The sequence below is a fragment of the Lygodium microphyllum genome, chromosome 25 (genome assembly GCF_053477565.2).
Source record: "Lygodium microphyllum isolate KBCC chromosome 25, Lygodium_microphyllum_v1.1.10, whole genome shotgun sequence".
Taxonomy (NCBI): domain Eukaryota; kingdom Viridiplantae; phylum Streptophyta; class Polypodiopsida; order Schizaeales; family Lygodiaceae; genus Lygodium; species Lygodium microphyllum.
The window spans coordinates 33,940,949-33,968,052 of NC_141159.1; the positions used below are offsets into that span (position 1 = coordinate 33,940,949).

At 39.0% G+C, this 27,104-nt stretch overlaps 1 protein-coding gene across 7 annotated transcripts in view; it reads right to left on the bottom strand.

Moving 5' to 3' along the window:
• Positions 1–18,408: 18,408 nt before the first annotated feature.
• LOC148014068 (zinc finger (C3HC4-type RING finger) family protein) overlaps positions 18,409–27,104 on the bottom strand; it is a 45,713-nt gene continuing 37,017 nt past the window's right edge. For 2 of the 7 annotated variants that reach the window (XM_087667382.1, XM_087667377.1), the window contains 7 exons: positions 21,614–21,663; positions 21,297–21,363; positions 19,952–20,003; positions 19,788–19,870; positions 19,349–19,417; positions 19,156–19,252; positions 18,409–18,965 (listed from right to left, as the gene is read on the bottom strand). In XM_087667382.1, the coding sequence (XP_087523508.1) occupies positions 19,190–19,252; positions 19,349–19,417; positions 19,788–19,870; positions 19,952–20,003; positions 21,297–21,363; positions 21,614–21,663 (384 nt within the window). In that variant the 3' untranslated portion in view covers positions 18,409–18,965; positions 19,156–19,189. Of the gene's footprint in view, positions 19,045–19,155; positions 19,253–19,348; positions 19,418–19,787; positions 19,871–19,951; positions 20,004–21,296; positions 21,364–21,613; positions 21,664–27,104 lie in introns of those variants that run through there. The other 5 variants (XM_087667381.1, XM_087667378.1, XM_087667379.1 and 2 more) reach the window with 5 other exon arrangements.

The following is a 27,104-nucleotide window of genomic DNA, read 5'->3' on the forward strand; positions in this document are numbered from 1 at the left end:
AACTTATAAAGTTAACAAACTAAATGATAAAAACTACTAGCCTAGGAAGATGACAATAGAGATCATCTTACAAAAACAAGACCTGCTTAGTATAATGAATGGCTCTCTAAGATGCCTTCCTCAAGCTAATCCCCCATTGCAAATAACGCCCATGAAATAAATGAGCGGAAAAAAAAGGACCTTAATGCTTGTTTGGAATTGCTATTGCAGGTTATGAGAATTTAGAGCATCTCACATATATGTGCAACTTAAAGAAGGCACTATATGGGTTAAAGCAAGCACCTAGAGCATGATTTGACAATATCAAAGAGTATCTTGTGGACATTAGCTTTTATGGTTTTGATGCTGATCACTCACTTTATATGCGAAAGTGAGATGCAAGCTTGGTCATCATAGTCATCTATGTGGATGAGTTGATTATTATAGGTCATCTTGACAGAGAGATAATACCATTCAACACTAGTGTCCCTCCAATCTTCAATGCCTTAGGGTCAATACACTTTGGGAATAATTTGAACAACATGCTATGCTTCTAATAGAAACCTATTGGGACACTACATGGCAAGAAATAGTGGAAAATGGAGCTAATCTTAGTATCATCAATCAAAGTATACTCCAAGCCTGAGGAAAACCACTGATTGAATCAGTATATTTTAATTTGACTATGGCTGATGGATTCAAAGTCAGACCCTTGGGACTCAAGAAATTAGTCGTCAAAATTTCCAAAGTACAATTCAAATAAAATTTTGTTGTGACATAGACTTTGCCGCCTTGTTTCTTAGTCGACCTTGGATGCACAATCCATATCTCATTGAAGACAAGGGCAATGGTTTAGTCTTTCATGGAAATTTGAAAGAGGCAATCCACATTGAGATAGAGTCTTGGAAAATGTCCCTTTTCAACTTAAATGTTATCTCTACATTATTGCTAAAGAGGCAATCCACATTGAGATAGAGTCTTGGAAAATGTCCCTTTTCAACTTAAATGTTATCTCTACATTATTGCGAGGTGACTCTAATGAGTTTCCGACCACACATCCAATGACTAAATATATTTCCTTCCTCAAAGATGAGCAAGATTGGATGCACATACTTGCAAACCTTGAATTGTCATTCACTGAGGAACTAGAAGATCGCTCAGCCCACAAATGCTTAAGCCAGTAAGGTTCATAACTTGCTAAAACTCTCACCAGCAAACCTTTAATAGAGTCCATTTTAGTGTCCCTTTATATGATGACCTTGCCACCACCACTTTCAAGGGCTGGGGCTACCCAATCCCTAGACACAAGCTTACATTGCATAAAATCCTTAACTAGTTGCAACTATGCTTTTGAAATAGAATTGACACAAAATTAAGTTTCTTTGAAGAAATCATAACCAACCCCACACAATGATGGACTAATTTGTACCAAGTATTATTGACTTCCACAATGACCTTTTTGTCTTGTTGATGCAAGACTAAGGAGTCAATGTTGAGGAACTAAGTGACTTCAAGGACAACCTGTCAATCTAGGACATTGAAGATTCCAATTCCAGCTCTACAAATTGTGACATTGATGGTTGCACCACTAAGCAAATTTTCATGGATCCCAAGCCCTCTCAATCGAAGACCTTGCTCATTGATTCTGGGGTAGTTAGGGTAATATTTGAATTTGAATGACTTGAAAATCTTTTAATTTTGTACTATGAACAAATGGGGCATCAGAGCAATAATCCATGTTCAGGCATTGTGATACTACTAGCAAAAAGTGGCAATCGTAAAGCTAAGGTGGCCACCAAAGCGAGTTGTTTTGACTTCAACACAAAGTCCGATAGCAATTCTAACCCCAAACCCACCTAGTTTATGCACTTTAAAATGAGACCTTTATTCATTTTGCAAAGAAATCATTTGAAGAATGGAACATGCAGCGCTGCATCAAAATCTCGTAGTCAGAAGAATCCTAGAGATTTACCTCTATGCTTCATGAAATTCAAGAAAAGTGATCGAGCAATCTTATTACTTGGAGGTAAACAAGAAACAACATCCAGTGAACCCATTAAAAGACCAACAAAATTCAAAGAGGTGAACATAGAAAAACATCAGAAATCCCCTAAACATGTATATATTGCTAAAGACCTCAATGAAGTGCCCATCCTATCAAGGAAGAGATTGAGAAACTATAAGCAATAGGATTCATCTATAAATATGAGCACATTGACTAAGTATCATCATTTATTGGGATGCTCAAGTAAAATGGAAAAATTTGAGTTTGCATAAATTATAAAAAGTTGAATGTTGTAATGGCATGAAACCACTATCCACTCTACTACATTGATCATAATATTGAGCGAGTGGCAGGGAAGCAAGCTTATAGCTTCTTAGATTGATTTTTAGGATATCATCACATCCAAGTCCACCCAAATGATAGAGCAAAAACTGCATTTGCGACACTAAGTGGAGAGTGTTTGTATATATCATCATGCCTTTTGGGCTAACTAATGCCCTCGTAACCTTCCAATACCTCATGTGCACTATCTTTAAGGACATGCTACTTTATTCGTCATATGCAAGAAATTCTTACTCTAGTCTCTTTATTGATGAGATGAGCTGCCATCTCCCATTAGAGGGACACATGCTTATAATGAGCACATGAGTAGCATCCCAGTCTAAGCCCCAAACATAGCCTAAGATAGAGCCCCACCAGACTCACCATGCCCTAGATGGAGCCCTACCAGACCTAGTTTGAGTCCCAAGTGCCCCCAACTAAGTCCCACCAAACAAAGCCCTAGACGAAGCCCCACTAGATCGAGTTTGATTCCCTTCAACTCTAGCCCCAACCCTAGCTAGATCAGGCCCCCGCCAGCCACCATATATGAGAGTCTTGATGTGAGCAACCCCCTATGTCTTTCTCACTTTCTTTCTCCTCACATCTACTTCAACTTGTCCCAGACATCACCAACCACCACCACTTTTGATAGAAGAGGAGTGTGCTCTTGATAGAGAGATCAACAATATCCTCAGTTAGTGTGTGGCCAGCTTGGAGCATGTAGTGGCTACTGCCCAAGATCTTGTAGCCTTGAGAGGGTAGCAACAAGTGGTTGAGCTTGACAATGTTGATATTCTCGTGCTTTATTAGCCTAATGAAGAGGCATTGAATGACTTTGTTATTATTTCCCTCCAATAGTAAGTTGTTACTGTTTGTTGTTTGAGCATCTTAATCCTTGATCTCATTACATATGTTTCTTTAATCATATTTTATAGTCCCCCATTTTTTTGAATAGCTATATGGTATCTTTGTTGCCATCAAACCTGCAAAGTGTCACATATTCTCTTGACTTGCTGATATCAATGGGTTTACAAGATGATTCCACCTCATATCCCAATCTTTTAAGTTTATTTCCTTAAATGAGGTTGATGGTGCATGAATTTTTTTCATTTTCTACTATCAATAGTAAAGTGCTTGATCATTTATGTTCATCGGCTTCTTCTATCCTAGTTTTTCAAGAGTATTGCTTATTTATGTTTTCATTTTCTATTATCAACAGTAAGTATTTGATCATTTATGTTCATTAGGTTCTTCTATCCTAGTTTTTCAAGAGTATTACTTATTTATGTTTTCATTTTCTACTATCAATAGTAAGTGCTTCATCATTTATGTTCATTGACTTCTTATATCCTAGTTTTCCAAAAGTATTACTTATTTATGTTCATTGGCTTCTTCTATTCTAGTTTTGGTGCTAGGGCTTTGGAATTATGATCATATTTTATGATTGAATATGGATCAATGGAGTCTCATAACGTATGATATTCTTACAAATATGTTATTTTACAAATAGTATTGGGACACATGCTACCATGGAAGAGCCTGATATTAAGTATCTATGTCTCTCCTTTGAGGTTAGTTTATGCTATTTGAAGGTGTTATCAAGAGAATACACTTGGCTTGTGTTTCTAGGGATATACAAAATCTTGTAAGCTTCGTAGAGAGCCTTGTAGTTCATCAAGAGGACCTCGTAGGTTCCATGACTACACAAATTATGTGAGTCCCACAATAGCTTGATCAAGACGTCAACTATGGGTGGAGAACACGCCTTAACACATTTCTTCTCCAAAATGTCATATATGATCTTTCAAATGTGAGTGATTTTTATAGTACAACCTTATTTTTCCAATTCAAGCTTACATTTTTGTAACTTTTTTTTTGGCACATAATATTGATACACAAAGGTACTCTGATTTTAAAGTTAAAATTTTCAAAATCAGTGCCCTTTCATATATTCTAGCTGCAATTGCCAAACACTGTAGGGAGGAGGTGGTGTGAAGAGATGAATAGAGAGAGAGAGAGAGCAGAGGAAGTGCAAGAAGAAAGAAGTTCAATTAAGGACTGTGCAAGCACATGAAGAGGCCAAATGGTAATTTGGCACTGATATGGCATATGTGAAAGAATGGGTTCAATTGAGGGTGGCTTTGGAGAGTGGGTCGCAAGTGCTGGATAATGCATAGAGAATGGAGAGAGGGGAGCTGAGATTGGAAGCTTTATGGTATGATATGGAGGAAGTCATACATCAATCTTCCTAATCCCAATCACAATCTCACCAAAACTAATCCCAACCATAACCTTCCACCAATCCCAACCACAACCTTGCTACCCATGCAACCGCCCTTACGCGATATCGAAAGCTTTGTAATTATTTTTTATAGGAGTAAGGTGTGCAACTTTTGTTAACATATCAATGACTACCATTATGGAGTTATATCCTCCTTGTACCGTGGGTAATCCAACTATGAAGTTCATGTTGATATACTTCCATTTCATTTGAGGGATATCAAGTGGCTGGAGCTTTCATGGCAACTTAACATGCTCAGCCTTAATTCGTTTTGGCAGTTTAGGCATTCAGTGATTTTCTTGAGTACATCACCCTTAAGTATTTCCCAACAGAAGCTTCTTTTGACTATACTAAGAGTCTTAGCATAACCAGAATGACCCGAAAATGGAGAATCGTGAGCTTTCCAAAGTATTTTCCTTTTGAGTTCCTAACTTGCAGTAATACATAGTCTTGTATTGTAATAGGCAAGCTCCTTGTTTATGGAAAAATCTTGGTACTTAGTCTTGAGTTTTGAATTTGAATCCTTGATGGAAATTTCTCTTAACAATCTCTGATAGCTTGGATCCTTCACTGCCTCTTCTTTAGCCATTTCTATGAGAGGGTTACTAGGCATTGAAGCCTTAGAGGGTTCCTCTAGGATTAGAGCATTAAGAAATGATTTACAGCTTAGGGCATCCACAATCACATTCTCCTTTCTTGGTCTATATTTGATTTTAAAGTCAAATTCTTGCAAGGTCTCAATCCATTAACATCCTTATTGAGATCTGGTTGAGTAAAAATCCACTTTAGGCTTTTATGATCAATGAGTAGAGAAAACCTATTACCAAGCAAGTAATGTCTCCATAATTTAAAGGCAAGAACTACAACAACTAATTCTAGGTCATGTGTGGCATATTTTCTTTCGTGGATCTTTAATTTTCTTGAAGCATAGGCTATCAAGAATCGCGTGGTGGGGGGACTTACTCAAGATGCTGCACCGAACACACACAGAATGCACAAGGAGAAGCTCATTCAAGAGACAAGAACAAAGGAGGCCAAAACGTTTTCTTGCCGGTTTCTTCTTCTTCTTCCACACTCTTTACAATGTACACAAAGTATAGATAAGATACAACATAAAGAAAAGTGGCCTACTAAGTCAGACAATGCATAACCGACTACACTAGTCGACTGGCGCTATAACTATGCCAGCTGTAAATAGGTGTAACAACCTGAATATAATAAGTAATGAGTCAGTGGCCATGTGAGAGTCATAATGACCACCAACATGCTAAGTGTAGATGTGTGGACCCATCTAACCAGGCAGTCTATCATCAATGTCCGCATGTGTTGAGCTTGTCATCTCAACACTCCCCCTCAAGCTCAACTGCATCTTTGCAACTCCAAGTAAGCTTCAAAACTTTTGAAGCTTCTCTGTACCCAATGCCTTCGTGAAGATGTCAACTATCTGATCCTGTGTGCTGACATACACCAAGTCAATCTCACCTGCTAGTACCTTCTCTCTCACAAAGTGGTAGTGTACCTCAATATGTTTTGTCCTGGCATGGAACACAGGGTTCCTAGCCAAATGTATACTGCTCATGTTGTCACAATAAATGACAATTGGACCTTCCACTTGCACATCTAAATCAGCCAATAACTTTTGCATCCATACTACCTCACATGCTGCAACAACAGCACTATACTCAGCCTTTGTACTTGACAAAGCAACTGCAGATTGCTTTTTGCTGCTCCAAGTAACTAGTGCACTACCAAGAGAGAACATGTATCCACTGGTAGATCTTCTATCGGACATACTACCAACCCAATCTGCATCTGTGTATCCAAACACATGTACATCTGTACCTGCCTCATAGAAAAGTCCATAATGTAATGTGGACTTCACATATCTCAATATGCGTCTGACTACATCCAAATGTTGCTTTCTAGGTACTTGCATAAACTGACTCACAAGACCAACAGCATAGCTCAAGTCTGGCCTTGTAATGGTCATGTAGATCAAACTCCCCACTATCCTCCTGAAGATAGTAGGGTCTTCTATCTCATCCCCAACATCAGCACTCAATTTTATATTCTGCTCCAACGGGACTGAAAGTGGTTTGCATGCTGTCATACCATACTTGGACAACATATCCAAGCCATACTGTCTTTGGGATAGACATATACCATCATCACATCTGATAACCTCAATGCCAAGGAAGTACCTTAGCTCACCTAAATCCTTCATCTCAAACTTCTTCTTCAAAAAGTCCTTGACTTCAGCAATCCCACTATCACTATCACCTGTAATAATCAAGTCATCCACATAGATGACTATGATGACCAAACCTGCATCTCCCTTTCTCACATAAAGTGAGTCATAAGCATCAGAAACATAAAAGCCAATATTGACAAGATACTCTCTGATCTTGTCAGACCATGCTCTAGGTCCTTGCTTGAGCCCATAGAGTGCCTTCTTCAACCTGCACACATACGTGGAATGCTCTAAATCTTCATAACCTGCTGGCTGATCCATATACACTTCTTCTTGCAAATCACCATGTAAGAAGGCATTCTTCACATCCATTTGCTGCAACCTCCAACCTTTGGCTGCTGCCAAAGCAATCACACATCTGACAGTTGCCATCCTAGCAACTGGACTGAAGGTTTCATCATAATATATGCCATATGTCTAGGCATAGCCTTTTGCAACTAGCCTAGCTTTGTACCTACTAATAGAACCATCTGCATTGTGCTTAATCTTATAAACCCACTTACATCCAATAGCTTTCTTGCCCTTCGGCAATGATACTAGATCCCAAGTCTTATTGGCCTCTAATGCATCCATCTCCTCATCCATTGCTACATCCCAATGAGTATGACCAACACCATCCTCAAAACAAGTGGGCTCAACATCCTCAACTAGTTTCACCATATAAGCATAATGGTGAGCTGCATAGCCTTCAAAACCAAATCTTTTAATAGGGTATCTGACCCTGCTAGATTTGCGTACCACCGGATCACTCAATGGAGCCTTTACATTACTATGAGCTCTCTGTACACTTGGTGTCCTGACAGAAGAAATGCCAAGCTCATCATCCAAGCTCTCTGAGCCACTGGAGTCTCCATCAAGAACTGCATCAGTGCCATTTGACACTTTATTCTTTCCTTTGTCTTTACCTGTAGTGCTACTAGATGCACTTGAAGATGTAGAGCTACTCCATAGTCTCCCAGACCAAGGACTACCAAATGATGTCTCTGGTCCACTAAGAGTCCATGATTCTTGCTTTTCAGCCTACACGAGTGTCATGATCATCACCATCATCCAATGCATCACCACTAGATGCATACCAACTGCTCATTTCATCAAAGATGACATCCGTGCTCACTTTGAACTTACATGTGACAGGGTTTCTGCTCTAAAGAGTATCCAATTTACAATGGCTCATTAATTCATCACTTTTTGTACACAACACGTGAGAAAATGAAAATGCAAAGAAAAAGGCTCTCATTAATATTACTAAGATTTTTTATTACAATTTTTTTGTATTATTGTCTTTCTTGAGTAGAAAAGGCCTATGAAATATTTGTCTTTCTTATGTGGAAAATACATGTGTAATAGCCTCTACTAATATAGATATGCAAAGTCCAACTAATGACTCTATGAATATGTACAACATTGTTTGTTATCTCTTTACACATAAAGCTCTTTTTTTAATCATTAGGACTTGGCAAACATCAAGTGAGAGTAATCAAAGATAATGTGATGCAAACAAATCATTTGATTATGTGAATATATAGCAAAACAAACAATGTACATTTGTATCATCAGTATAGAAGTTATATATAGAAGGAAGTTTAATGTCTTCATTTGGCAATGACCACTCTTTGTTCTTGAAATCTAGAAGGGAAAGTTTGAACAAAGTTTCCCATTGCTCATTGGAGGGAATTGGTATATAAAAATGGTTGTACAAGAATATGTCCCTCTCAGCAAGTGCCACTTTGGTCCTTCCCTTATAAAGCTCTTCACCAATGGAGGTGTGGATGACATTTAGAACATCTACCACACATTTTATTAGTCATCACTTCTTGAGGCTTGATGGATATAAGTCTATTAACATCAAATGGTCTTATCAGTTGCAAGGTGATTTGGATGATGAGTGTTGCTTTGGTCCTTCCCTTATAAAGCTCTTCACCAATTGAGGTGTGGATGACATTTAGAACATCTATCACACATTTTTTTGGTCACCACTTCCTGAGGCTTGATGAATATAAGTCTATTAATTTTAAATGGTCTTATTAGTTGCAAGATGATTTGGATGATAAGTATGCACATGTTTGCAAAAGAAATGGGTGTCTGGTCACATACTAAGTGCATTGGAAGCAATGAGATTAGAGGGTAGAAAGAACATTGATTTATAGACTAATGGTATGTTGTATATTGTGGATCTTATGACAAGAAGTACCCCTCCATTCTCCTCATGCTCCTCATTATTAAGGTTTTTTTGGAGATAGGTGTCAAGTTCTTCTAATGTATACTCAGAATCTAGAAGGCCATTCTAGCATTTTGAAGCTGGAAAATCAGTGGTTACGCAAGGAAATAGATACAATGAGGAAAAACTAGAGGAGAGCCAATAAAAAATAATGAGTCTTAGAAACCAAGCACTTGCAGCCACATGGAAGGAAACAGCACTCGGGTCACCTAAAAGGTATATGATTCTAAAGAATATTGAGATACCCAAGCCTAGAAGTGGACATTGCAGGAGAAGAATAACAACAATACAATAATAATTGGTCAATCATGTTAAACTAGTTATATTCTTATATTGTATTTTAGGAGTATTCTATGGATGCATTACGAATACATGCTCATATGCATGTTGTCTTTTTTGGTGTGATCAATAGGGTCATTCTCCATTCAAACAAAATAATGAGGAATGTGGAGTCATCATTGCAAGCCTATAGCAACATCATTCCTCCCAAAGCTCTAGGAAATGTGTTGTTTGAGAAGAGATTTAGGACGGCCAAGGAACAATGTGTTGAAAAGTTCCTACAAAGGTCTTGCCTAGACAAACAGGACATCCAAAGCACCCTGGACAAGGTGAGGATTAGCAAGCAAATCTACAATTAACTATTCAAAGTCAAGCAAGAGACATTGAAGAAGAAAAGGGTGAAGGGGTTTCTGCTTCCAATGCCATCCTTTGTTCAACAAACAAGATGCAACATCAAGCAAAGAGTTTTGGAAGCCTTTTATGAACCCTTTCATATCATAGATAACTATCTTGGAAATAAGAGAGTGATAAATTACAATAGTTATAACAATATATTCTTTGACCTGATAACTTTGTAGAGAGAGCCATGATCAATAGGCTGTACAAGCTAAAGCATGCAATAGCATCAGTTGTACCACTAGCATTGGCATCCCAAGTCTATTGGATTTAGGAATGGCTTGAAGCTAAGGCAAGAGAAGTAGGCTTATCAATCCATGTGATGTTATCATTTGCACAGACTTTGGCAAGTTTATCTTGCCGAAGCATACACAATCTTTTGAGTCTCTCCGTTTTGCTATTGGTTGAAAGGCCTAGGGTTGGATTTTTGTACAATTGGTGTATCTAGAGGGCTTCCATGCAAGGAAGGGATTGGGTATCCATTGCTAAAAGTCCCAAATGTAAGTAAGGGGGGTTGGGAGCATCATGTAGTGGACCTCAATCTAGAACCTTGGAGCTAGACAATAATCATTGAGGTGGGAGATATCTACAAATCCAATACAAGTTGTGATGCCGGTGAAAAATGATAGGCATCATCTCCAACAAGACATGTCATTAACAGCTAAGTTTATAGAAACACCAAAGATGCCAAAAACATGAAGTATAAAATTTAAAATTAGGCCTTGGTCTTTACAGGGCAGGGCCAAGAGCTTTGACAAACCCTCGTGTGTGATGACAGATCACCACCAAGCAAGGCAAGCACCTGTTTCTTGCAAAGAGACCATGTATCGCTCCTCGGTAATGACCCTTATGTGCGGTGAAGCCCTTCAATATCATCATCAAGAAAGAGAGGCAACTATCTCTTGTGAATAGAGACTATATCGCTTTGGTAATGACCTTCATGTGCGATGAAGCGCTTCACTGTCACCACCAGCGAAGGAAGGCCACTCCCTCTTCATAGAGAGCATGTATCTCTTAGTAGCAATTGTCATATAGTCGTATATAGTAAAGCCCTTCACCATCAACATCAAGTGAGGGAGGCTCCTCTCTCTTGTGGAGAGAGCCCGTATCTCTTATGGGTAGATACCCTTATGTGTGGTGAAGCCCTTCAGTGTCACCACCAAGCAAGGGACGCCCCTCCCTCTTTTGAAGTGAGCCCGAATCACTTGGTAGTGACCAATTTTCTAGTGAAGCCTATATGGGTCACTCCCAAGTGAGAGGGGTCTCTCCCTCACACGTAGAGACCTTGTATCACTTGGTAGTGATCCTTTTTGCTTCTTCCCCTTTTTATGAATAGGAAATAAGATGAAATACAAACTGGAGTTTGAGGATGACATGGAGAAAACCCCATATGAGAATCTTTTTATGTTTCTCTATAGCACACGTGCTCATTCCTGTGCTCATCAGTTGTTATATATGTTTACTTCAACATTTCCTATTGAAAATGTTTGGCGTTCTTGTACGAATGTGCTAAGCATGCACATGGAGAAATATTGAAGAGTGACTTCAAGCAGCAAAGCGAACATAGAGACATAGGAATGCATTCACACTAATAACTTTTTGACCAACAAAATTTCAACCTTTTCATCGTCAAATGTAGGGTTATCCTCTGCACTGAGTTTCATATATGGTGGAAATAGAACACCAATCACTTTCCCCCCTCCATATTGAAACACTTCAAAATATTGGATACATACTCCTACTCTGACAAATAGAGAAGACCCTTTGACATGATCCCTGAGTATCCACATCCCAAGAATATGATTTGCCTCACCAAGATTCTTCATGTCAAAACTACTATGTAGGCTTTGCTTCAAGTTGTCCAAGGCATGAACATCCCTCCCTACAATCAACATGTCATCCACATACAAAACCAAGAGAATCAACGGGCTACCATCATCTACTACCTTCTTGGTGTACAAGTAGTGATCCACTTGACTTGTGTTTTAGCCTTGAGACTACATGAATGTATCAAACTTGTGATATCACTCTCAAGATGCTTGTTTTAGCCCATACAAACTCCTTGTGAGTTTACATACCATGTTCTCTTTCCCCTTTGCCACAAAACCCTCTGGTTGCTGCATATAGATATCCTCATGTAGATCACCATGTAAGAACGCAATCTTGACATCCATTTGCATGAGTTCCATATCCTCAGATGCAACCAAGCCCAAGATGGTCTGCAAAGTAGTCAATTTGACTACAAAAGAAAATATTTCATCAAAATCAACTCCAAGTTTCTTCTTGTACCCCTTTGCAACAAGCTATGCTTTGTACTTTGGCGAGGAGCCAGAAGTGATTTTCATCTTATAAACCCATTTCCATAGTAGTATCTTATGTCGTTTAGGCAAATGCAACAAATCCCAAGTACCATTCTTTTCAAGAGATTCAATCTTTGACAACACAGCCTTATGCCATTTCTGGTTGTCCTTCCTGTCCATTGCTTCCTTGAAGCATGACAGTTCACCACAATCAGTCAACATGACATAATCTACAACATAGTGAGCACTAGGAACAAACTTGAGTGGATGCCTTGAAGGTTGGGTTGACCTATGAAGAAAAGGTTTCGCATTTGCTAGCTACTAGGCGTGCAAATCCACATTTACAATTTGGTGTCCTGAAATTTCAACATGTTGTCCTATCAATTCCAATTGTCCTAACTGTGTGTTACCCTGTTAACACCGTGTGACATCATGGGCAACTACTTGTTGATCATTTTCAGCATTATTCCCTGCATTTTTAGGGCAATTTACAATAGGTATTTACTATTGTCTAGTGGGCATTCTTTAATGTCTAATCTATACATCTTCCATCTTCCCAAAATACAGCCCTTCTAAGCTCCTCTCTCTTTTCGAGTTGTTTGTGCATGAGACCTTCCATGAAGTTAACATCATTGATGCATACTACTTTTCTTTTCTTGGGATCCCATAATTGATAATCCATTTCACCCTCATCACCATATCCCTCTTTATATGCTTTGCGACTCCATTTTGGTGCAAATTATGAGGGGCAGTGAGCTCCCTCTTTATCCCTTTACTGTCACAAAATTCTTGAATGATTTCAGACATGTATTTCCCATCATTGTCACATCATATATGCATGTGTTGGCATCCCCCAATAGGCATAATCATTTATCAATGTCAATTCAAAACATGGGGCTACATGTGTATTACAGTCACCACTGTCTGCAATTGAAGGACTATAAACACCAATGCCAAGATTTGATATCAATGTTAGGAGAGTAGCCAATGTCCAAACCAATGCCAATGGTTTTCCAAAGCCAAAAAAGAGTAGTTATAGCCTATGTATGTGGCTATCAAAAGGCCAGGAAGAAGAGCCTACAAAATAGGCACAAACAACGTGATGTTGTATTGATGGCCTACAGCGTGCTACTGCTTCAAAAGAGAGCCTTTAGAGCTCTAATCAACCACTGAGAGCCTCCTCAAGAAGCCTTGAAGCAAGGCATTGAGCATAGAGTTGACAATCTCCAATGATGAGAGGTATGGAGCATCAGCTACTACCCTATTGTGTGCTCAAATGCTCTTCAAAAAATGAGCTCAAGACTGGCTCAAAGATACCCTGATGAAGCTCCACTGCTTCCTTGATGAGTGCCAAGAAAGGAGAGATCAAGGCAAACCTCCAAGAATGATATATATCTGCCAAGAGTTGGATCTGTAGGCTTGACTGCTATTGAATCAAAATGTTAGAAGCTCCTCCACCAAGAACCTTTCTCTAATACCAATTTTTTGAAGACTAATCTTTGATGGAACTTCAAAGGTGTGTCAATGGAGATGCAGGTTGAGAGAGAGACACACACAATTATTCATTTCAAATAGGCATATAGTACAATGTCTTGTAAAGGGATATTCACACCCAATGTGGGTGCAAGCACGGTGGCCCTTTATTCCCAACACTAGTAGTGGCATACACTTTTCGACAAGAGCAAGCATTGCATAGGCTTTCATGTTTTGGCCACTATATCATGGAGCTTGTGTTACTATCCTTCACACTATCCTCTCATACACATTGAGAATAGATGTTTGAAGTTTGAAGAATATATTGTTCTATATGCCTTAGCCTTCTCTAGATGGAAGGCATTCTTTGGGGTAAAGAGTTCATCCTGCAGTTCCTAGCTAGTATGTTTAATGAGCTACAATATTTTATTGTGTCTCTGATTACCCTTGATAGAGTTCCAAAGGAAAAAAATAAAGAATACAAGTGTTTATCATGCTCTCTTTATTGAGGAGCTCCTAGCATTGTGGGAAGTCATACGAGTTTATGATGCATCATGATGTGCAAAAAAGATTGGAACTCAAAAGAGTAATACAAGAGATTTCTGAGTAGCCTCTAAACCCAACCAACCTTAATGAATGCAAGAAACCAAGATTTTGGGGGACTTAAGGCATTCAATCCCTATTCTTTTGTAGAATAATATGATAGATCCATGAAATCACACAACCATGGTCCATAGGCAACAAAACCTTGTAATACATGGTATATGAGGGCATGATCACTTACAACCTATTCAAAAAGAAAGTAGATATCAATAATGTCATTTGGATAGAATTTTGGAAGGGCTAGAGCGCAAGGAACTATACATATAAATAAGCTTTATTACTTAGATCCTAGTACTTATTTCTAGGTCTAAGTAGCACGTTGGAATAATTATCTCCACCCAATGTTGGTATACTAAAAGTATGAACATGAGAGGCGATCAATATAAAGACAAAGAGATATGGTTCTCTTTTATTCTATCTTAGACCAAACACTGTATTTCTCTCTTTGGCACCAAACATGGGCTTGTTAGCCTCAACTCTAAAGGACATCTATCACTACCTTCTCTTTCACCCTTTCCTACATCAATCTAGGATTGCACCCCTTCCCAAGTCCAAATCAATTATCCCATTTCCCTCAATCAACTAAATCAATCAACATCAACAAGAGGAGGAGGTTACTGACATCTAGTCTCATCAAGGCTACCAATTGTTGTTATTTTCTAAGAGGACCAAGTCTAATTATAAGGTTGCCAGTCTTAGATGATTTTTAGTTTATTTATTTGTTACATGATAGTGACTAGTCACACTTATAAACACGTAACCTGTGACATATTGTGCTAGGAGGATGATTGAGAATTTAATAGGTTTCATATCTCCATTGAGCAAATCATTAATGGTTAGGGTTGATGAAGATTTCATTATTTTTATATTTACCAAGTGGGAGATTTGGTGCATGAAAATAATGTTTTGGATCCTATTCATGCATGATGTATTACTTATTAATGTGCTTATGCATAAGATTATTTGATATGTTAGTAACATTCATTTGATAGCCTTATGGCTAGCAATTTATTTTATTTAAGCAAAAGTATGATTTACGATTTAGGATGTCATCTAGACATTAGGAATTTATTAGGAAAAGAAAGGTTATCCATGCAAAGGAGCTAGAAAACCTTAGAGTAAATGCAATTGTCTATTTTGAGCGCAAAAGATTTTTGCAATACATAAAATACATGCATGAGGGAGATGCACACACATGCATGGGGCAAGATTGTACCCAATGTTGTGCCATGTCTTCCTTTTCTCTTGCTCTCTCAATTTCCTACGTTCACTTCGATTTTAGTTAAATTATTGTTAGTCTATGGTGGAAGCTTTAACACACACACACACACACACACTCTCTCTCTCTCTCTCTCTCTCTCTCTCTCTCTCTCTCTCTCTCTCTCTCTCTCTCTCTCTCTCTCTCTCTCTCTCTCTCTCTCTCTCTCTCTCTCTCTCTCTCTCTCTCTCTCTCTCTCTCTCTCTCTCTCTCTCTCTCTCTCTCTCTCTCTCTCTCTCTCTCTCTCTCTCTCTCTCTCTCTCTCTCTCTCTCTCTCTCTCTCTCTCTCTCTCTCAAATATTAGAGCAAGAACTTGAATCTTAACTTTTCTAAATGGCATGGGCACTCTCTTACCACATATCTGAGCAATCAAAAGCATCCCTTTATAGGCCAAAGTATCCAAAATAGAGATTCATTATTGAAATATAAACAATAATTTTCTCATTTCAAGGTAGCCTTACCCAAGAGGAGTAATTTCCCTTCTCAACTACAACAGAGAGAAACATATATGAGGTAGAAAGATAAGCATGTGTTTCCCCAACTTTCAATTCCTAGCCTCTAAGCACCATGACCAAGGCTACACTAAACATAGTTTCTTGTCAAATTAAGTTATGAGACATATACATGTAGTTACATGTTGAAAAACTTGGCACTAGGGTACAACTACTCACTCTCATGTTTTTGTTAGGTGAGGAAGGCTCTTTAGGTTTGGAAGACTTCAAATATTAGGTTAAAATAGCAACGACCTTGGATAGTTACTTTGTCTACATTGGATGATTCTATTGTCTCCTTTTTTGGTTTATCTCCTTCTGTTCAAGGAATATCACAAGGATGTTGTTGTTTCATTTCCAGTTTGTGAGTAGAGGATTTTTTAGACACCTCCAATTTCTATCTGACAACTAGCATTTGCATGATTTTGTTGCACTTGAATATGTGTAGGGTCAAGTGTCTTTCTTTGATAGGCAAGTGTGGGATTTTTTGCCACAAACTTGTCAGGTTGTTTCGCATTCTCGAGCATCTTGGCTCTTGGTCTAGATTTTTGTTCAAGAGAAAAAAAAAACCTTATATTTCTCCCTCTCCTTCTTGAACAACTATCAAACTCTTAAAGGAACCCCAAGCATCACCCCATCCATTTTGAAATTCCTTCTTGCACTTACTTAACATCCTCTTCATCTACTATAACTAAGACACCTCTAGGGACAACTAGCAACGCTAGACAGTAGGGCCCTTAAGTAAAACTCATTTATATCTTGTTCATGCAAACTGACAGAGTATTTCTCAATATTAAAGCTCATCCATGATGCTCAAAATTTTGAGCTTCAATTCACAATCTTTTGCCAAGCACAAAGAAATGGATGAGTAACCCCACCTAATCCATATTTGCAATGATATACCAAGAAGAGTTGTCAACTTATAGCAAGTGATGTTTGAGCTTCATTTGGGAGAAATGAGATGAACCTAGATGATCTAGGCTCAAACCTAAGAGTAGCCCATGACCTTGAAAAATAAAGTCCCATTGAATACGATTAAAAGGTTTCACAATCTTACCACCAAATGAATTGTGTAGGAATTTTACTTTCTTTCAAATTTAAAGCAACATACATTGTAAGCATTGAGTTGAAAATGGCATAAAATTCTTTTTGTGGATGAATTATTTTTAAAAAGCAACATCAAATTCATTCATTTCAAACACATTTATCAAGGCATATTAGACATTATTCATGAAAGTCTACGTTCCATAGCAATATTCTTCTTGCTAACAACTTACATATATCTAGCTTGGGAATCGTAAAACATATTCCTTAGACAATTTATCAAAATGCCAACAATCTTAGAATGTCCAATATAAACTAACCATCAAATCCAACAATCCTCTTATAGGGCCTTTTTAAGTATTGTAGAAACTTAACAAGAAAATAGAGATGCTCTCTTTTTTTACCATTCAATAGAGCATATTGCATTAAATGTCAAATGTTCAACACCCACCTTTGATATTGCCCAATTTTGGAACAAATGTACACAACTTGATCAACCATTATGTTAATATTTATTATGTCAATTTTCCAAACCATGTAACTAGCACCAAGGGCTAATGATCGTTGGAGTTATCAATATGATGATGTGATCAAAGCATATTCAAAAACTTGGAAAGGAAGTCATTGTACTCACTCAAGCTCTTATTATAACACATGATTTTTGAAAGTTTAGCTTCAAAATAATTGTTTGAGTGAGACATTGGAGTAAGTATTTCCCCTTCTAGTTTATACGATCATTTAATACTTAAAGGCCTTCATTTGTTCAATGGTATGGCATCAAAGAATGCAATCGCCTTTGACAAGTCTTGGTGGAGCTTAGGGTAGTTTATAAACATTATAATTAAGTTGTTGATCCTTGAGAAGAGTAGATGTTTTATTTAGTTACTCGACGGTTAACTTTATTAGTACATGTTACTAGTTGGGTGTGGTTTTATGTTATGAAAATGTATTATCATTTGCCCTTAAAAATAGGATCTTCTCTTGTTCCATTTTTCCTAAGAGTTAATAGTTTTCGATCTTAAAGTATGATGAAAAAATATGCTCATGAATCACATTTTATACTCTATTGAACATATAAACAACTCTTTCTTTTAGTGGACAAATAATTAGGAATACTACATATATACCCTCTCTCTCTCTCTCTCTCTCTCTCTCTCTCTCTCTCTCTCTCTCTCTCTCTCACACATGGTACCTTTCTTCACACCCCTAAGAACCACCTTATGATCTATCCATCTACTTCATGATCAATTCTTGCACCAACCAATTATGATGTGTTTCAACAATACAAGATGTCAAAGACAAAATGAGAAAAAAAATTGTGCTTTTGGCATGCAAAGCTAAAATATTCAAGATATTCACTTGTAAAGTTTTTAAAGGTTTAATTGTGTTATCATCACAATGTGTAAGATGGCAACCAGCTATCACGTCGTTGTCATTGGTAGTACCTTGCTAAGGCATATATTTCCACCATTAGAAGTAAACTTTTATATGCCCTCCCAAGGACCTTCCTTTTGAATGCAAGCCAATATTGCCCCATCTTATGACAAAGGTTTAAGAATATGAAAGACCGCCTCCACACTCCACGACAAAGCTTAGAGAAATGAACTTCATGAGCCCACATGAAATTTGTTATCTCATGTGGAAAGATGCATGAATTGTAATGACATACACCACGTTGTTCACAAGAATAATAACAACGAAAGAACGTGGTGATGATAGCTTGTACACATAAAAAAGGAACATGGTGATGGCACCTATATAGGCTGTAAGTATAAATTTACTACATAATAACAAACATATCGTTCCTCTTCAAAAAGAGGTCATACGAGTGAATGAGTATTATGATGACGACTCTCGAGGACAAGCAGAGATTGCGTCTTTACACTTGAATATGATGTCGCAACCTCGGGGGACGTCCAGATATCTTTAGCCACCTGAAAGCTAGCTAAGTAGACTGTTCATAGCCGCTTCAGGTACTTTTGATAGTACTCCAGAACAGTTCCTCAGTGAGGGAGGGGGGGAAGAGACCAGGGAGAACGAGTGGTCACTGCACAGGTGACACTGTGCTGTCATTGCAAGAAGACGTTGTGAGCACCCGTACACTTTTGATATCAATGTGCCTACCTGCCAATATGTACAATCTATCTAGATGAACAATACATGCTTGAGGTGGTCAGACCAGGACATCACTAATAGAACCAAATACAATTAAGGGGAAGGTCACTCAAACGCTTGACAAAGGTTACAGATGCTCACCAATTTGCACCCTGGCATGCCATGTGTTGCCCATTCATTGCAAACGGCATCCCCTAGAAGTCCCAGCTCCCAAGAAGATCAGGACTTGGACTAGACGCTAAAACGCATTCATGGAGCATGGGTCAGAAAACAACATTCCATCTACATATGAAAGAGGAGGGTGCAAGAGAGAAATGATGGAAGGAAATCTCACTTCTCGTGTGTCAGTTAGACGAAGAAGGCGTAGCTTGTCGCTACTTCTCAAACGTAGAAGAGCTGCAACCTGATTTTTTAGACCAAAACAGAAGTTTGTTCAACCTAGACCATGGTTTGTTAACCTAAATAGCTGTCAACATCATCCAATTTTTTTCACATTGATGCTTCGATATCGAACAATCCATTAGATAATCCACATCCAGTCAATGTATTGCATGTTCAGTTTATGGATACATCAGCTGTCAAATCCATCCAAGTACAACAAATACAAGCAGAAGCATCGCCTGAATACTATGTAAGGTCAGTAAAAAGACAGAATAATAGATGGCATGCTTGAGAGGAAATGATATCCATTTACAGAATGTGGAATCTCTAGCTAGAATAATTGACCAAATTTCATTTCATACTAGAGCATCTTAAGAAGATTAATTGCATACCCAAAAGCTAAAGTGCTCTGGATTGCTAGTGTCAGGCATTCCTTCTACCTGACTCAGCACACTTGCAGCTCCATTAAGCCTATCTGAACAGATTTAGAGTTAAACAGCATCTAATAGATCTCCGCATGCAAACAATTGTTACAATGCTGATAAAAAGTACTGACCCTTGATCCAGGTTTTAAACAACTCTGCTGTTGATTTTGTTACATCCTGCAGCTGCACATGGTAATGGACAGTATCAGATTGGGAAGGTTTTGAGGGCCAAGATCCAAAAGACATCATTTATGAATGTATATATTGTGCTGGTTAGTAATCGTATGTGGGAATCAGAGAATAAGACATGGTCATAATAAGATTAGGCACAGATGCACTGCAAGAGAGGCCAGAAACACAAAGCCAAAGGGCACCCAAAGTCCTTTAACAAGAAAGTGGAGAGAATTCAGAAATGACGACAGTTCTATTGCAAGTCAACTGCTCCACGTTGATCCCTCTGTACCACAATAAAAGTTTTATGGCACTCTTCCCAAGTCTCATGTCTCCTTTCCTTCAAACCTCTACATTTCCGATCTCATAACAAGCCACCTGTCAGTTAGCTACTTCCTCTATCCTTTCTCACCCCCCAGTGGACTTGCACTACATTTGTATCTCAAGTTGTTGTTCACCTCCCAGTGACGTGCACCACACTTGTATCCCATTCATTACATTAAATGGCTCATGGGTAGATACCAGTGTCCTTTCTTATTACTCATGCCCTATCTATCCAAAAGGCGAAGCCTGGCTTATCATCATCTCTTAAAAGCAGTTTTAAATGACGTAACACTATGCAATCAATAATCCCCCCATGCTAGGACAGTTTCCTCATTATAAACAGCTGTCCCCAAGGCTAGTTCAGCGGAAGTAGGTTTTTTTTCTTGAGTAGTGAAAAACTAGAAGATTTAGAAAGTCTCTTCCCACACTGTATGAGCTCCTTTCAAACCTGAACAGTTTTCTGGATACAAAATAAAAGACTCTTTTCATTTTCCAAATGCACAATCAAGAAAATATTTGTGATACAGATCCATTTGTCTGACCAAAAGCACATGTCACTTTATTAAAACAATTATCTTGCATCACAGACTCACTGGAATGAGGGCCCAATGCAAATCAGAATTGGAGACCCAATAAGGGGAGTTCAGAAGGAACGATGGTGTTAGATCCAAGTAGTGGCAATCCAATTCAAAACCATTACCAATAATGCAGAAAACCAATGTGCACAAGCACATGAAAATTGACTTCAGTTATCAGATTTGTAGTTGTCAATATGCAGTTGGTAGTTGGCTCACTGCACAAATTTTTGAGGGAAAAGAAACTGAGGTCCTCTTCGACTTTAAGCAAATGAAATTATGAGAGAGTAAATCCTCAAAATTGTGTCATAACTTGTATCAAAACATAATTCCATGTTACTGTCAACTACATCTTCTAAGCCACATTGCTACATGCTCAATATAAGTATACTTTTCACCAACTTACCTCTTTCAATGAAGATTCGTCCTCAACACCTACATCCTGTAACCATGTCACTTGGCCAATGCGGTAACTACACAATGAGAGAAAATTTGAACCATATCACATTCTACTTACAAATGCTGGTGGGCCAATTGTCACAAATTAAAGACTTCTCAAAAAAGAAAGCATATAAATTTAGTCAAGGAAATCTATTGATGCAAAGTAAAGTTGAACATTTGGCCTATTTTGCATGGTGAAGCTATTGACAGGTGATTATATTCCACTTTAATTTGCATATTTAACCTAAATATCTTCCAACAAAAGTACAAAAGGAATTCTACCCATCTTGCTCCCAAGTTTTGCTTATGTTGCATCGGCGTTTACCCTCCACCTACACAAAAAAGTAATGTGTCAATTAAAATCCATGCACAACATCCAAGACACCCAACCTTTTCATGTTTCAACTCTTATATTAAACGACTAGCTAGAAAGGTATAATTATTCTGCATAGATATGTTGCATGTCCTTCCTTGCTAGTAACCCCTCTAAAAGGCGCAGGGGGTGGTGGTGGGTGGTGTGGGTTGAGTGGGGGGGCTGGTTTGATGTGGCGGTGCCACCCAGTGGTGGTTGGGTGGGCGTGCAGGGGGGTTGTTGGGTGGTTTTTGTGGGGGGACTGGTTTGATGTGGCAGTGCCACCCGGTGGTGGTTGGGTGGGTTGAGTGGCGGGGCTGGCTTGATGTGGCGGTGCCACCCGGTGGTGGTTTGGGGGGGGGGGGGCGGGTGTTGCAGGGGGGGTTGTTGGGTAGTTTTTGCGGGGGGAGCCTGGGATATTAGAGAAATCAACTACCTAGTGCTTCAAATCTAGTGGTGCTAAAGGATTTAAGATACTTAGACTTCTGCTGCTGTGACTACATTCAACTGTGTGTAAGGCATGCTTCTGACAGTGGCATGGCTAAGAAGTTGATGAAAAATCTCCATACTCCGACGGCCAGTCCCTTCTCCCTCAACCTCGCCTCCCATATCAGGTGCCATAATACCTGCTGGAGCTACCTTCTGCCTATTGTACAGGACTTTCTCCTTGAAAGCAAGTGACTTGTCAGTTGGAAGATGTCTACCACCTTCTATTTCTAATCTATATTTTGCATTATGAGTTTTTTCAGCTGAGGTCATGTGGTTTAAGTAGAATTTCTTTGCTTGGAAAGGGAAGATTCATTACCAAAGTACAGTTTCTATTTAGCAAGTGCTCATTCCTAGTCTACCAAGACATGCCATAGTGAAGGGAAAAAGATTGCATGGGAGCATGTGTTTTTCACAGTATGTGTAACTTAGGAGACTAGCTCATCTTTTCATCTCATGCTTGATAGCAATGCACATTGGTCTTGCCAAGAATGGGGGGTAAGAAGCATGCCTAGAGATGATAATTTGCAGCAACATTCCTGCCACTTGTCACATATTCTAAGATGAATTGGGCTTGGCCACATCTGGTGTAGTTGGAGTGCCTTCATCTTTGATGCATGTTTAGGCAGTAATGGTCATGTTGGGTTAGATAAGGTGTTCAATCAAGTGGCTTCTATGATATCTGTAAATGTTGTCTGCCTCCACAAGACAGCTGCTCCATTGCAGCATAAATCATACTACTCTGCTCAATGTTCATCCATAGCCTTCGTTTTTTTTATAACACCAGATTCTTTCAGCAGTGTGTGGCTCTCTTAGCCGGTTTTTGATAAGCTACATGGTTTACATGAGATTAGTATACAGCTAGAAGTCCCCTTGTGCAATTGATTCCATTCTAGCAAAGAAATACTCACACATAGAAGATAAACACAAAGTGTATGACAAAAACAATGACAAAACAGTAGAAATCAAAGAAGAAGATTAACTCAGAGTAAGAGAAGAATGAATGCAGTAAACACACTATGTAAAAGTGAATACAAAACCTTGAACTTCCTTGCCTTAGAACCGACTGGGGCAAACATGAACTGAAGATCATGACATACCCGAAACAGATCCCAAACCGAAGCATACCTACCCACCCTCCAACGTTGACCAATTGGAACCATATTTTGCCCACACGGCATTACCTAGTAGACCTTTTGGCTATGTCCCAATGCCACATCCTACGAACAAGCTACCAGAAAAATATTTCAATTTTGTCGTACAAGTGATCTCACTACCTACTATGCCCACATTTTATGAATTTGAGTGTCTGCTACTGCATTGTGCTCAGTTGTTCAAACAATTTTGTAAAATTCACTCTCTTTGACCTATAGAGAGCACCCTTGTTTCCACTTCCCAAAAGAGAAAGAAACAAAAGGGCAAGAAGGATTAAACTTCATCTAAAATGCCTAGTGAGTACAAGGAAACACCTAGTTACGACTCAAATTGGGATGGCAAAATGTACCCAAGAAAAACAAGTATTGCCAACGCTGACAAAAGCCTAACTATTTTGATGATGAGTGTAGCTCACAGGCTAAAGGCACACAACCAAAGAAACCCCCCCCCCCCCCCCAAAAAAAAGACACAAAACCCCAACCCACAATTGCAAGGTAACCCCCCATAGTAGAGGCAGGGTGGTAGCAACCAACAAAATCAAGGGCAATGGAGATCTCAAAGTCATACTACCACTGGTCAGCAATCACAATCTACATCATTCTAAACTTGAGAAGGCAAGTCGAATTGGTCTATCAGACCTTCCATGGATTTCAATCCTCAAGCCCATCTCATCTTTGTAAAGATATCAAAGGTTGCAAGCATGGTCCACATTTGCACATTGCCCACTGATGAGATGATGCAAAGGCCTACCCTACACGAACTTGTGGCTATTTAGCCCTGTGGATTGTGGACAATAAGCTATACATCGTATGACCTCACTTGGTGACATTTTCATCTCTCAAACCTCTACAGCCAAGAATGTTCAATGCGACAACAACTCCTCTGCCAAGATTCAAGGTATTGATCACATCAAATTTAACACTAACTAATCTCACTTCATTGGACAACATTTACTATGACTCTCTTCATGAGGTGTTACATTGTCAAATGGTTGAGATCCTTCTATGCCTAAAACTGTCCAAGGATATCTATAAAGCATTTCAATTGGGGAAACAACATCGCACTCTATAACCTCCGCAACTTTGTATTTTGTTGCATTGGCCACCCATCATAGTTGGCCTATCCCTCAAAATCCAGATGGATGTCAAAATCACCTTCATTAATGGTTCTTTGAAGGATGAGATCTATGTGCAATAGACTCTCAATTCTCTCTTCTAGACCATCAAGACAAGGTCTTTTGCTTACAAAAAGCTCTTTAACAGCTAAAGCAAGCACCACATGCTTGGTTTCATAGAATGGATGAGTTCCTTAGATCTCATTGTTACCATTCTACCCCTTATGACCCGAACTTATATGTAAAACACACTTCAGTGGGGGTCAACTATATCTTACTATATGTTGACAATCTTGTGATCATGAGCTCAAATTCTACCACCATGACAAATATAAAGGTCAAACTCTACTCTATATTTGGCATGATGGACTTGGTCAACTATCTTATTTCTTGGCATGGAGGTTATCCGACATGGGACGGAATCTTCATATCTTAGCAAAAACATGCCCTTCAATTACTGGATCAATATTGTACCAATCAAACACGGCCCATTACGATTGCTCTTGATCCTATTGTGAGACTTTCTAAGGATTCTCATGGCCAGCCTTTTGATAAGCACACCTATCGATCTATGGTGGGAAAACTCTTATGGTTAATTCACACTAAGCCAAATTTCGCATATTCAGTTTCTTTTCTTAGTCAATATTTCAATGCATCTAACATGATGGATTGCTTGTTTGCATGTGCTAAGATACATAAGTGTACTTATTCTTATAGCTTATATTTTGGTAAAAGTTTGATTTTACAGGGGTACACTAACTCTGATTGGGCAAGAGATCCTAGCAACTTGCATTTCCATGGTAGTTACACCTTCTCCCTAGGCACAGCTCCCATTGTTTAGTCAAGCCCACGCATTGAATACTAGAAGATATGTCTTTTGGCAAGCACCCATCTATAGATGAAAATCTCCATACATCTATGCATATTTTCCATTTTTCTTCATCAAAGAGTGGCCAATTTGGGTGACAAGCACCCTCTGTCCCATGCCTAGGCCTCTTTGGGCTCCTTATGCAAGCACCCAAACATTTAGAAGGATCCACATCTATAAATAGAGAGGCTGCCTATTTGCAAATATCTCCACCACCTAGCACCTACATCCACTACTGTCTACACTCATCCACTAGCGAATACCTTAGTTCTTGGTATAGCTGGTCCTTGCCTAGCTCCAGTCTACCTGCCCCAGCACCTATGCATGCTGCATTTGCTGCAGACACCCTGATTCCATCCATTCTGGATAAATTTTGCAGCTTTCACCATCATCATTAGGCTGTGTTTACACTCTGCGAGTCTTCCAGGCTGCTGTCGTCAGCATTTGACCTGTTGACAGCCAAGATTTTCTGAGGCAGCAGGAGGCTATGTTTTCATCAGCAAGCAGCCACTTGCATCACACTGCTCATCTCCAACCTGCTAGCCATCTTTGGAAGCTGCCCAGCCTGCATTTTGCAGCTGCCACCTGGCATTTGTCCTATTATGCATGTCACCTTTGCCACTGCCATTCATCAGCCTAATCCAAACAATTTCCTCATTCTAATCTATGTTTGCAGCAGCTGATTGCATACAACGTCTGCCTGCTGCAATTTGGGATCCATTCAAAGTAGGACACACACCAATTGGCCTGGTCCATACTAAGACACGGAGGTTCGAGGTTTTGTATTCACTTTGCATAGTGTGTTTTCAGCCTTCATTCTCATTCACTCTTAAGTTATTCTTCACCTTTTGAGTTCTACCATTTATCGTTGTGTTTGTCTTCTATGCTTGAGTATCTCTTTGCAACTAGTCTATGGATGCATAGGCATAGGCTAGCATAAGCTATACCTATGTGTAGCCTATGTTTAGCCTGTGCATCACATAGGCAACCCCTATGTTAGACCTATGTTTAGCCTATGCTTAGCTATATTAGGTCTATGGCTATATCTACACCATCTATTACATCTAGCCTAGCCTATCTCTAGTCTAGCTTACACTTGCATATGTTGTACGCTTACTTCAAGCCCAAACTCTAGGAGGAGTACCCACAAATTGGTCAATCACAAAAGGATGTTGCTGTCTAGGCACTTTCCTAATGGGGATGGGATAGAGAGAGTGATGCTTAGTGCAAATGCATGTTCTAAGAGTGCTATAGCATGTGATACTAGTTCTTTGAGTGTAGATTAGGTGGTTCAATTGTAAGAGTTCCATATGGGTAACAAAGTTGCGGAGTTTGCTTTGTAGGTGAATAGAGTCTTGGAGAGGCTTGAGTTGAGATTGTGAATGAGTTCATTGGTCACAAAACAGTTGAGTCTATCAGCCCATGCATAGCACTTCTAAGTGGGATTTTGGATATGACAATAGCAATGAGGTATATCTTAGTTTGTATGCCTTTAAGGATTCCTTTACCGCTCTAGATGATTTGTGGAATAAGGCATTTCTTGTACAAGGTTATATATTGTCTAATGATGAGTTTGATTGAGGTTTTCATACCCTAGAGAGCGATATTAATGATGCTTTGTGAGCGAGTTGACTAAGGCTCTTGAGAGAATTATAAGGCTCAAAGATGAGAAGGAAACGAAGAGCAATATAGTTGGATCGAGGTTGTTGCTAGAGGTTTGTCCTATGACAGTGTGGATATCAAGTGGGGCTAGACAACTAGTATGATGGAAAAGAGAAAGTAGATAACATGGAAAATA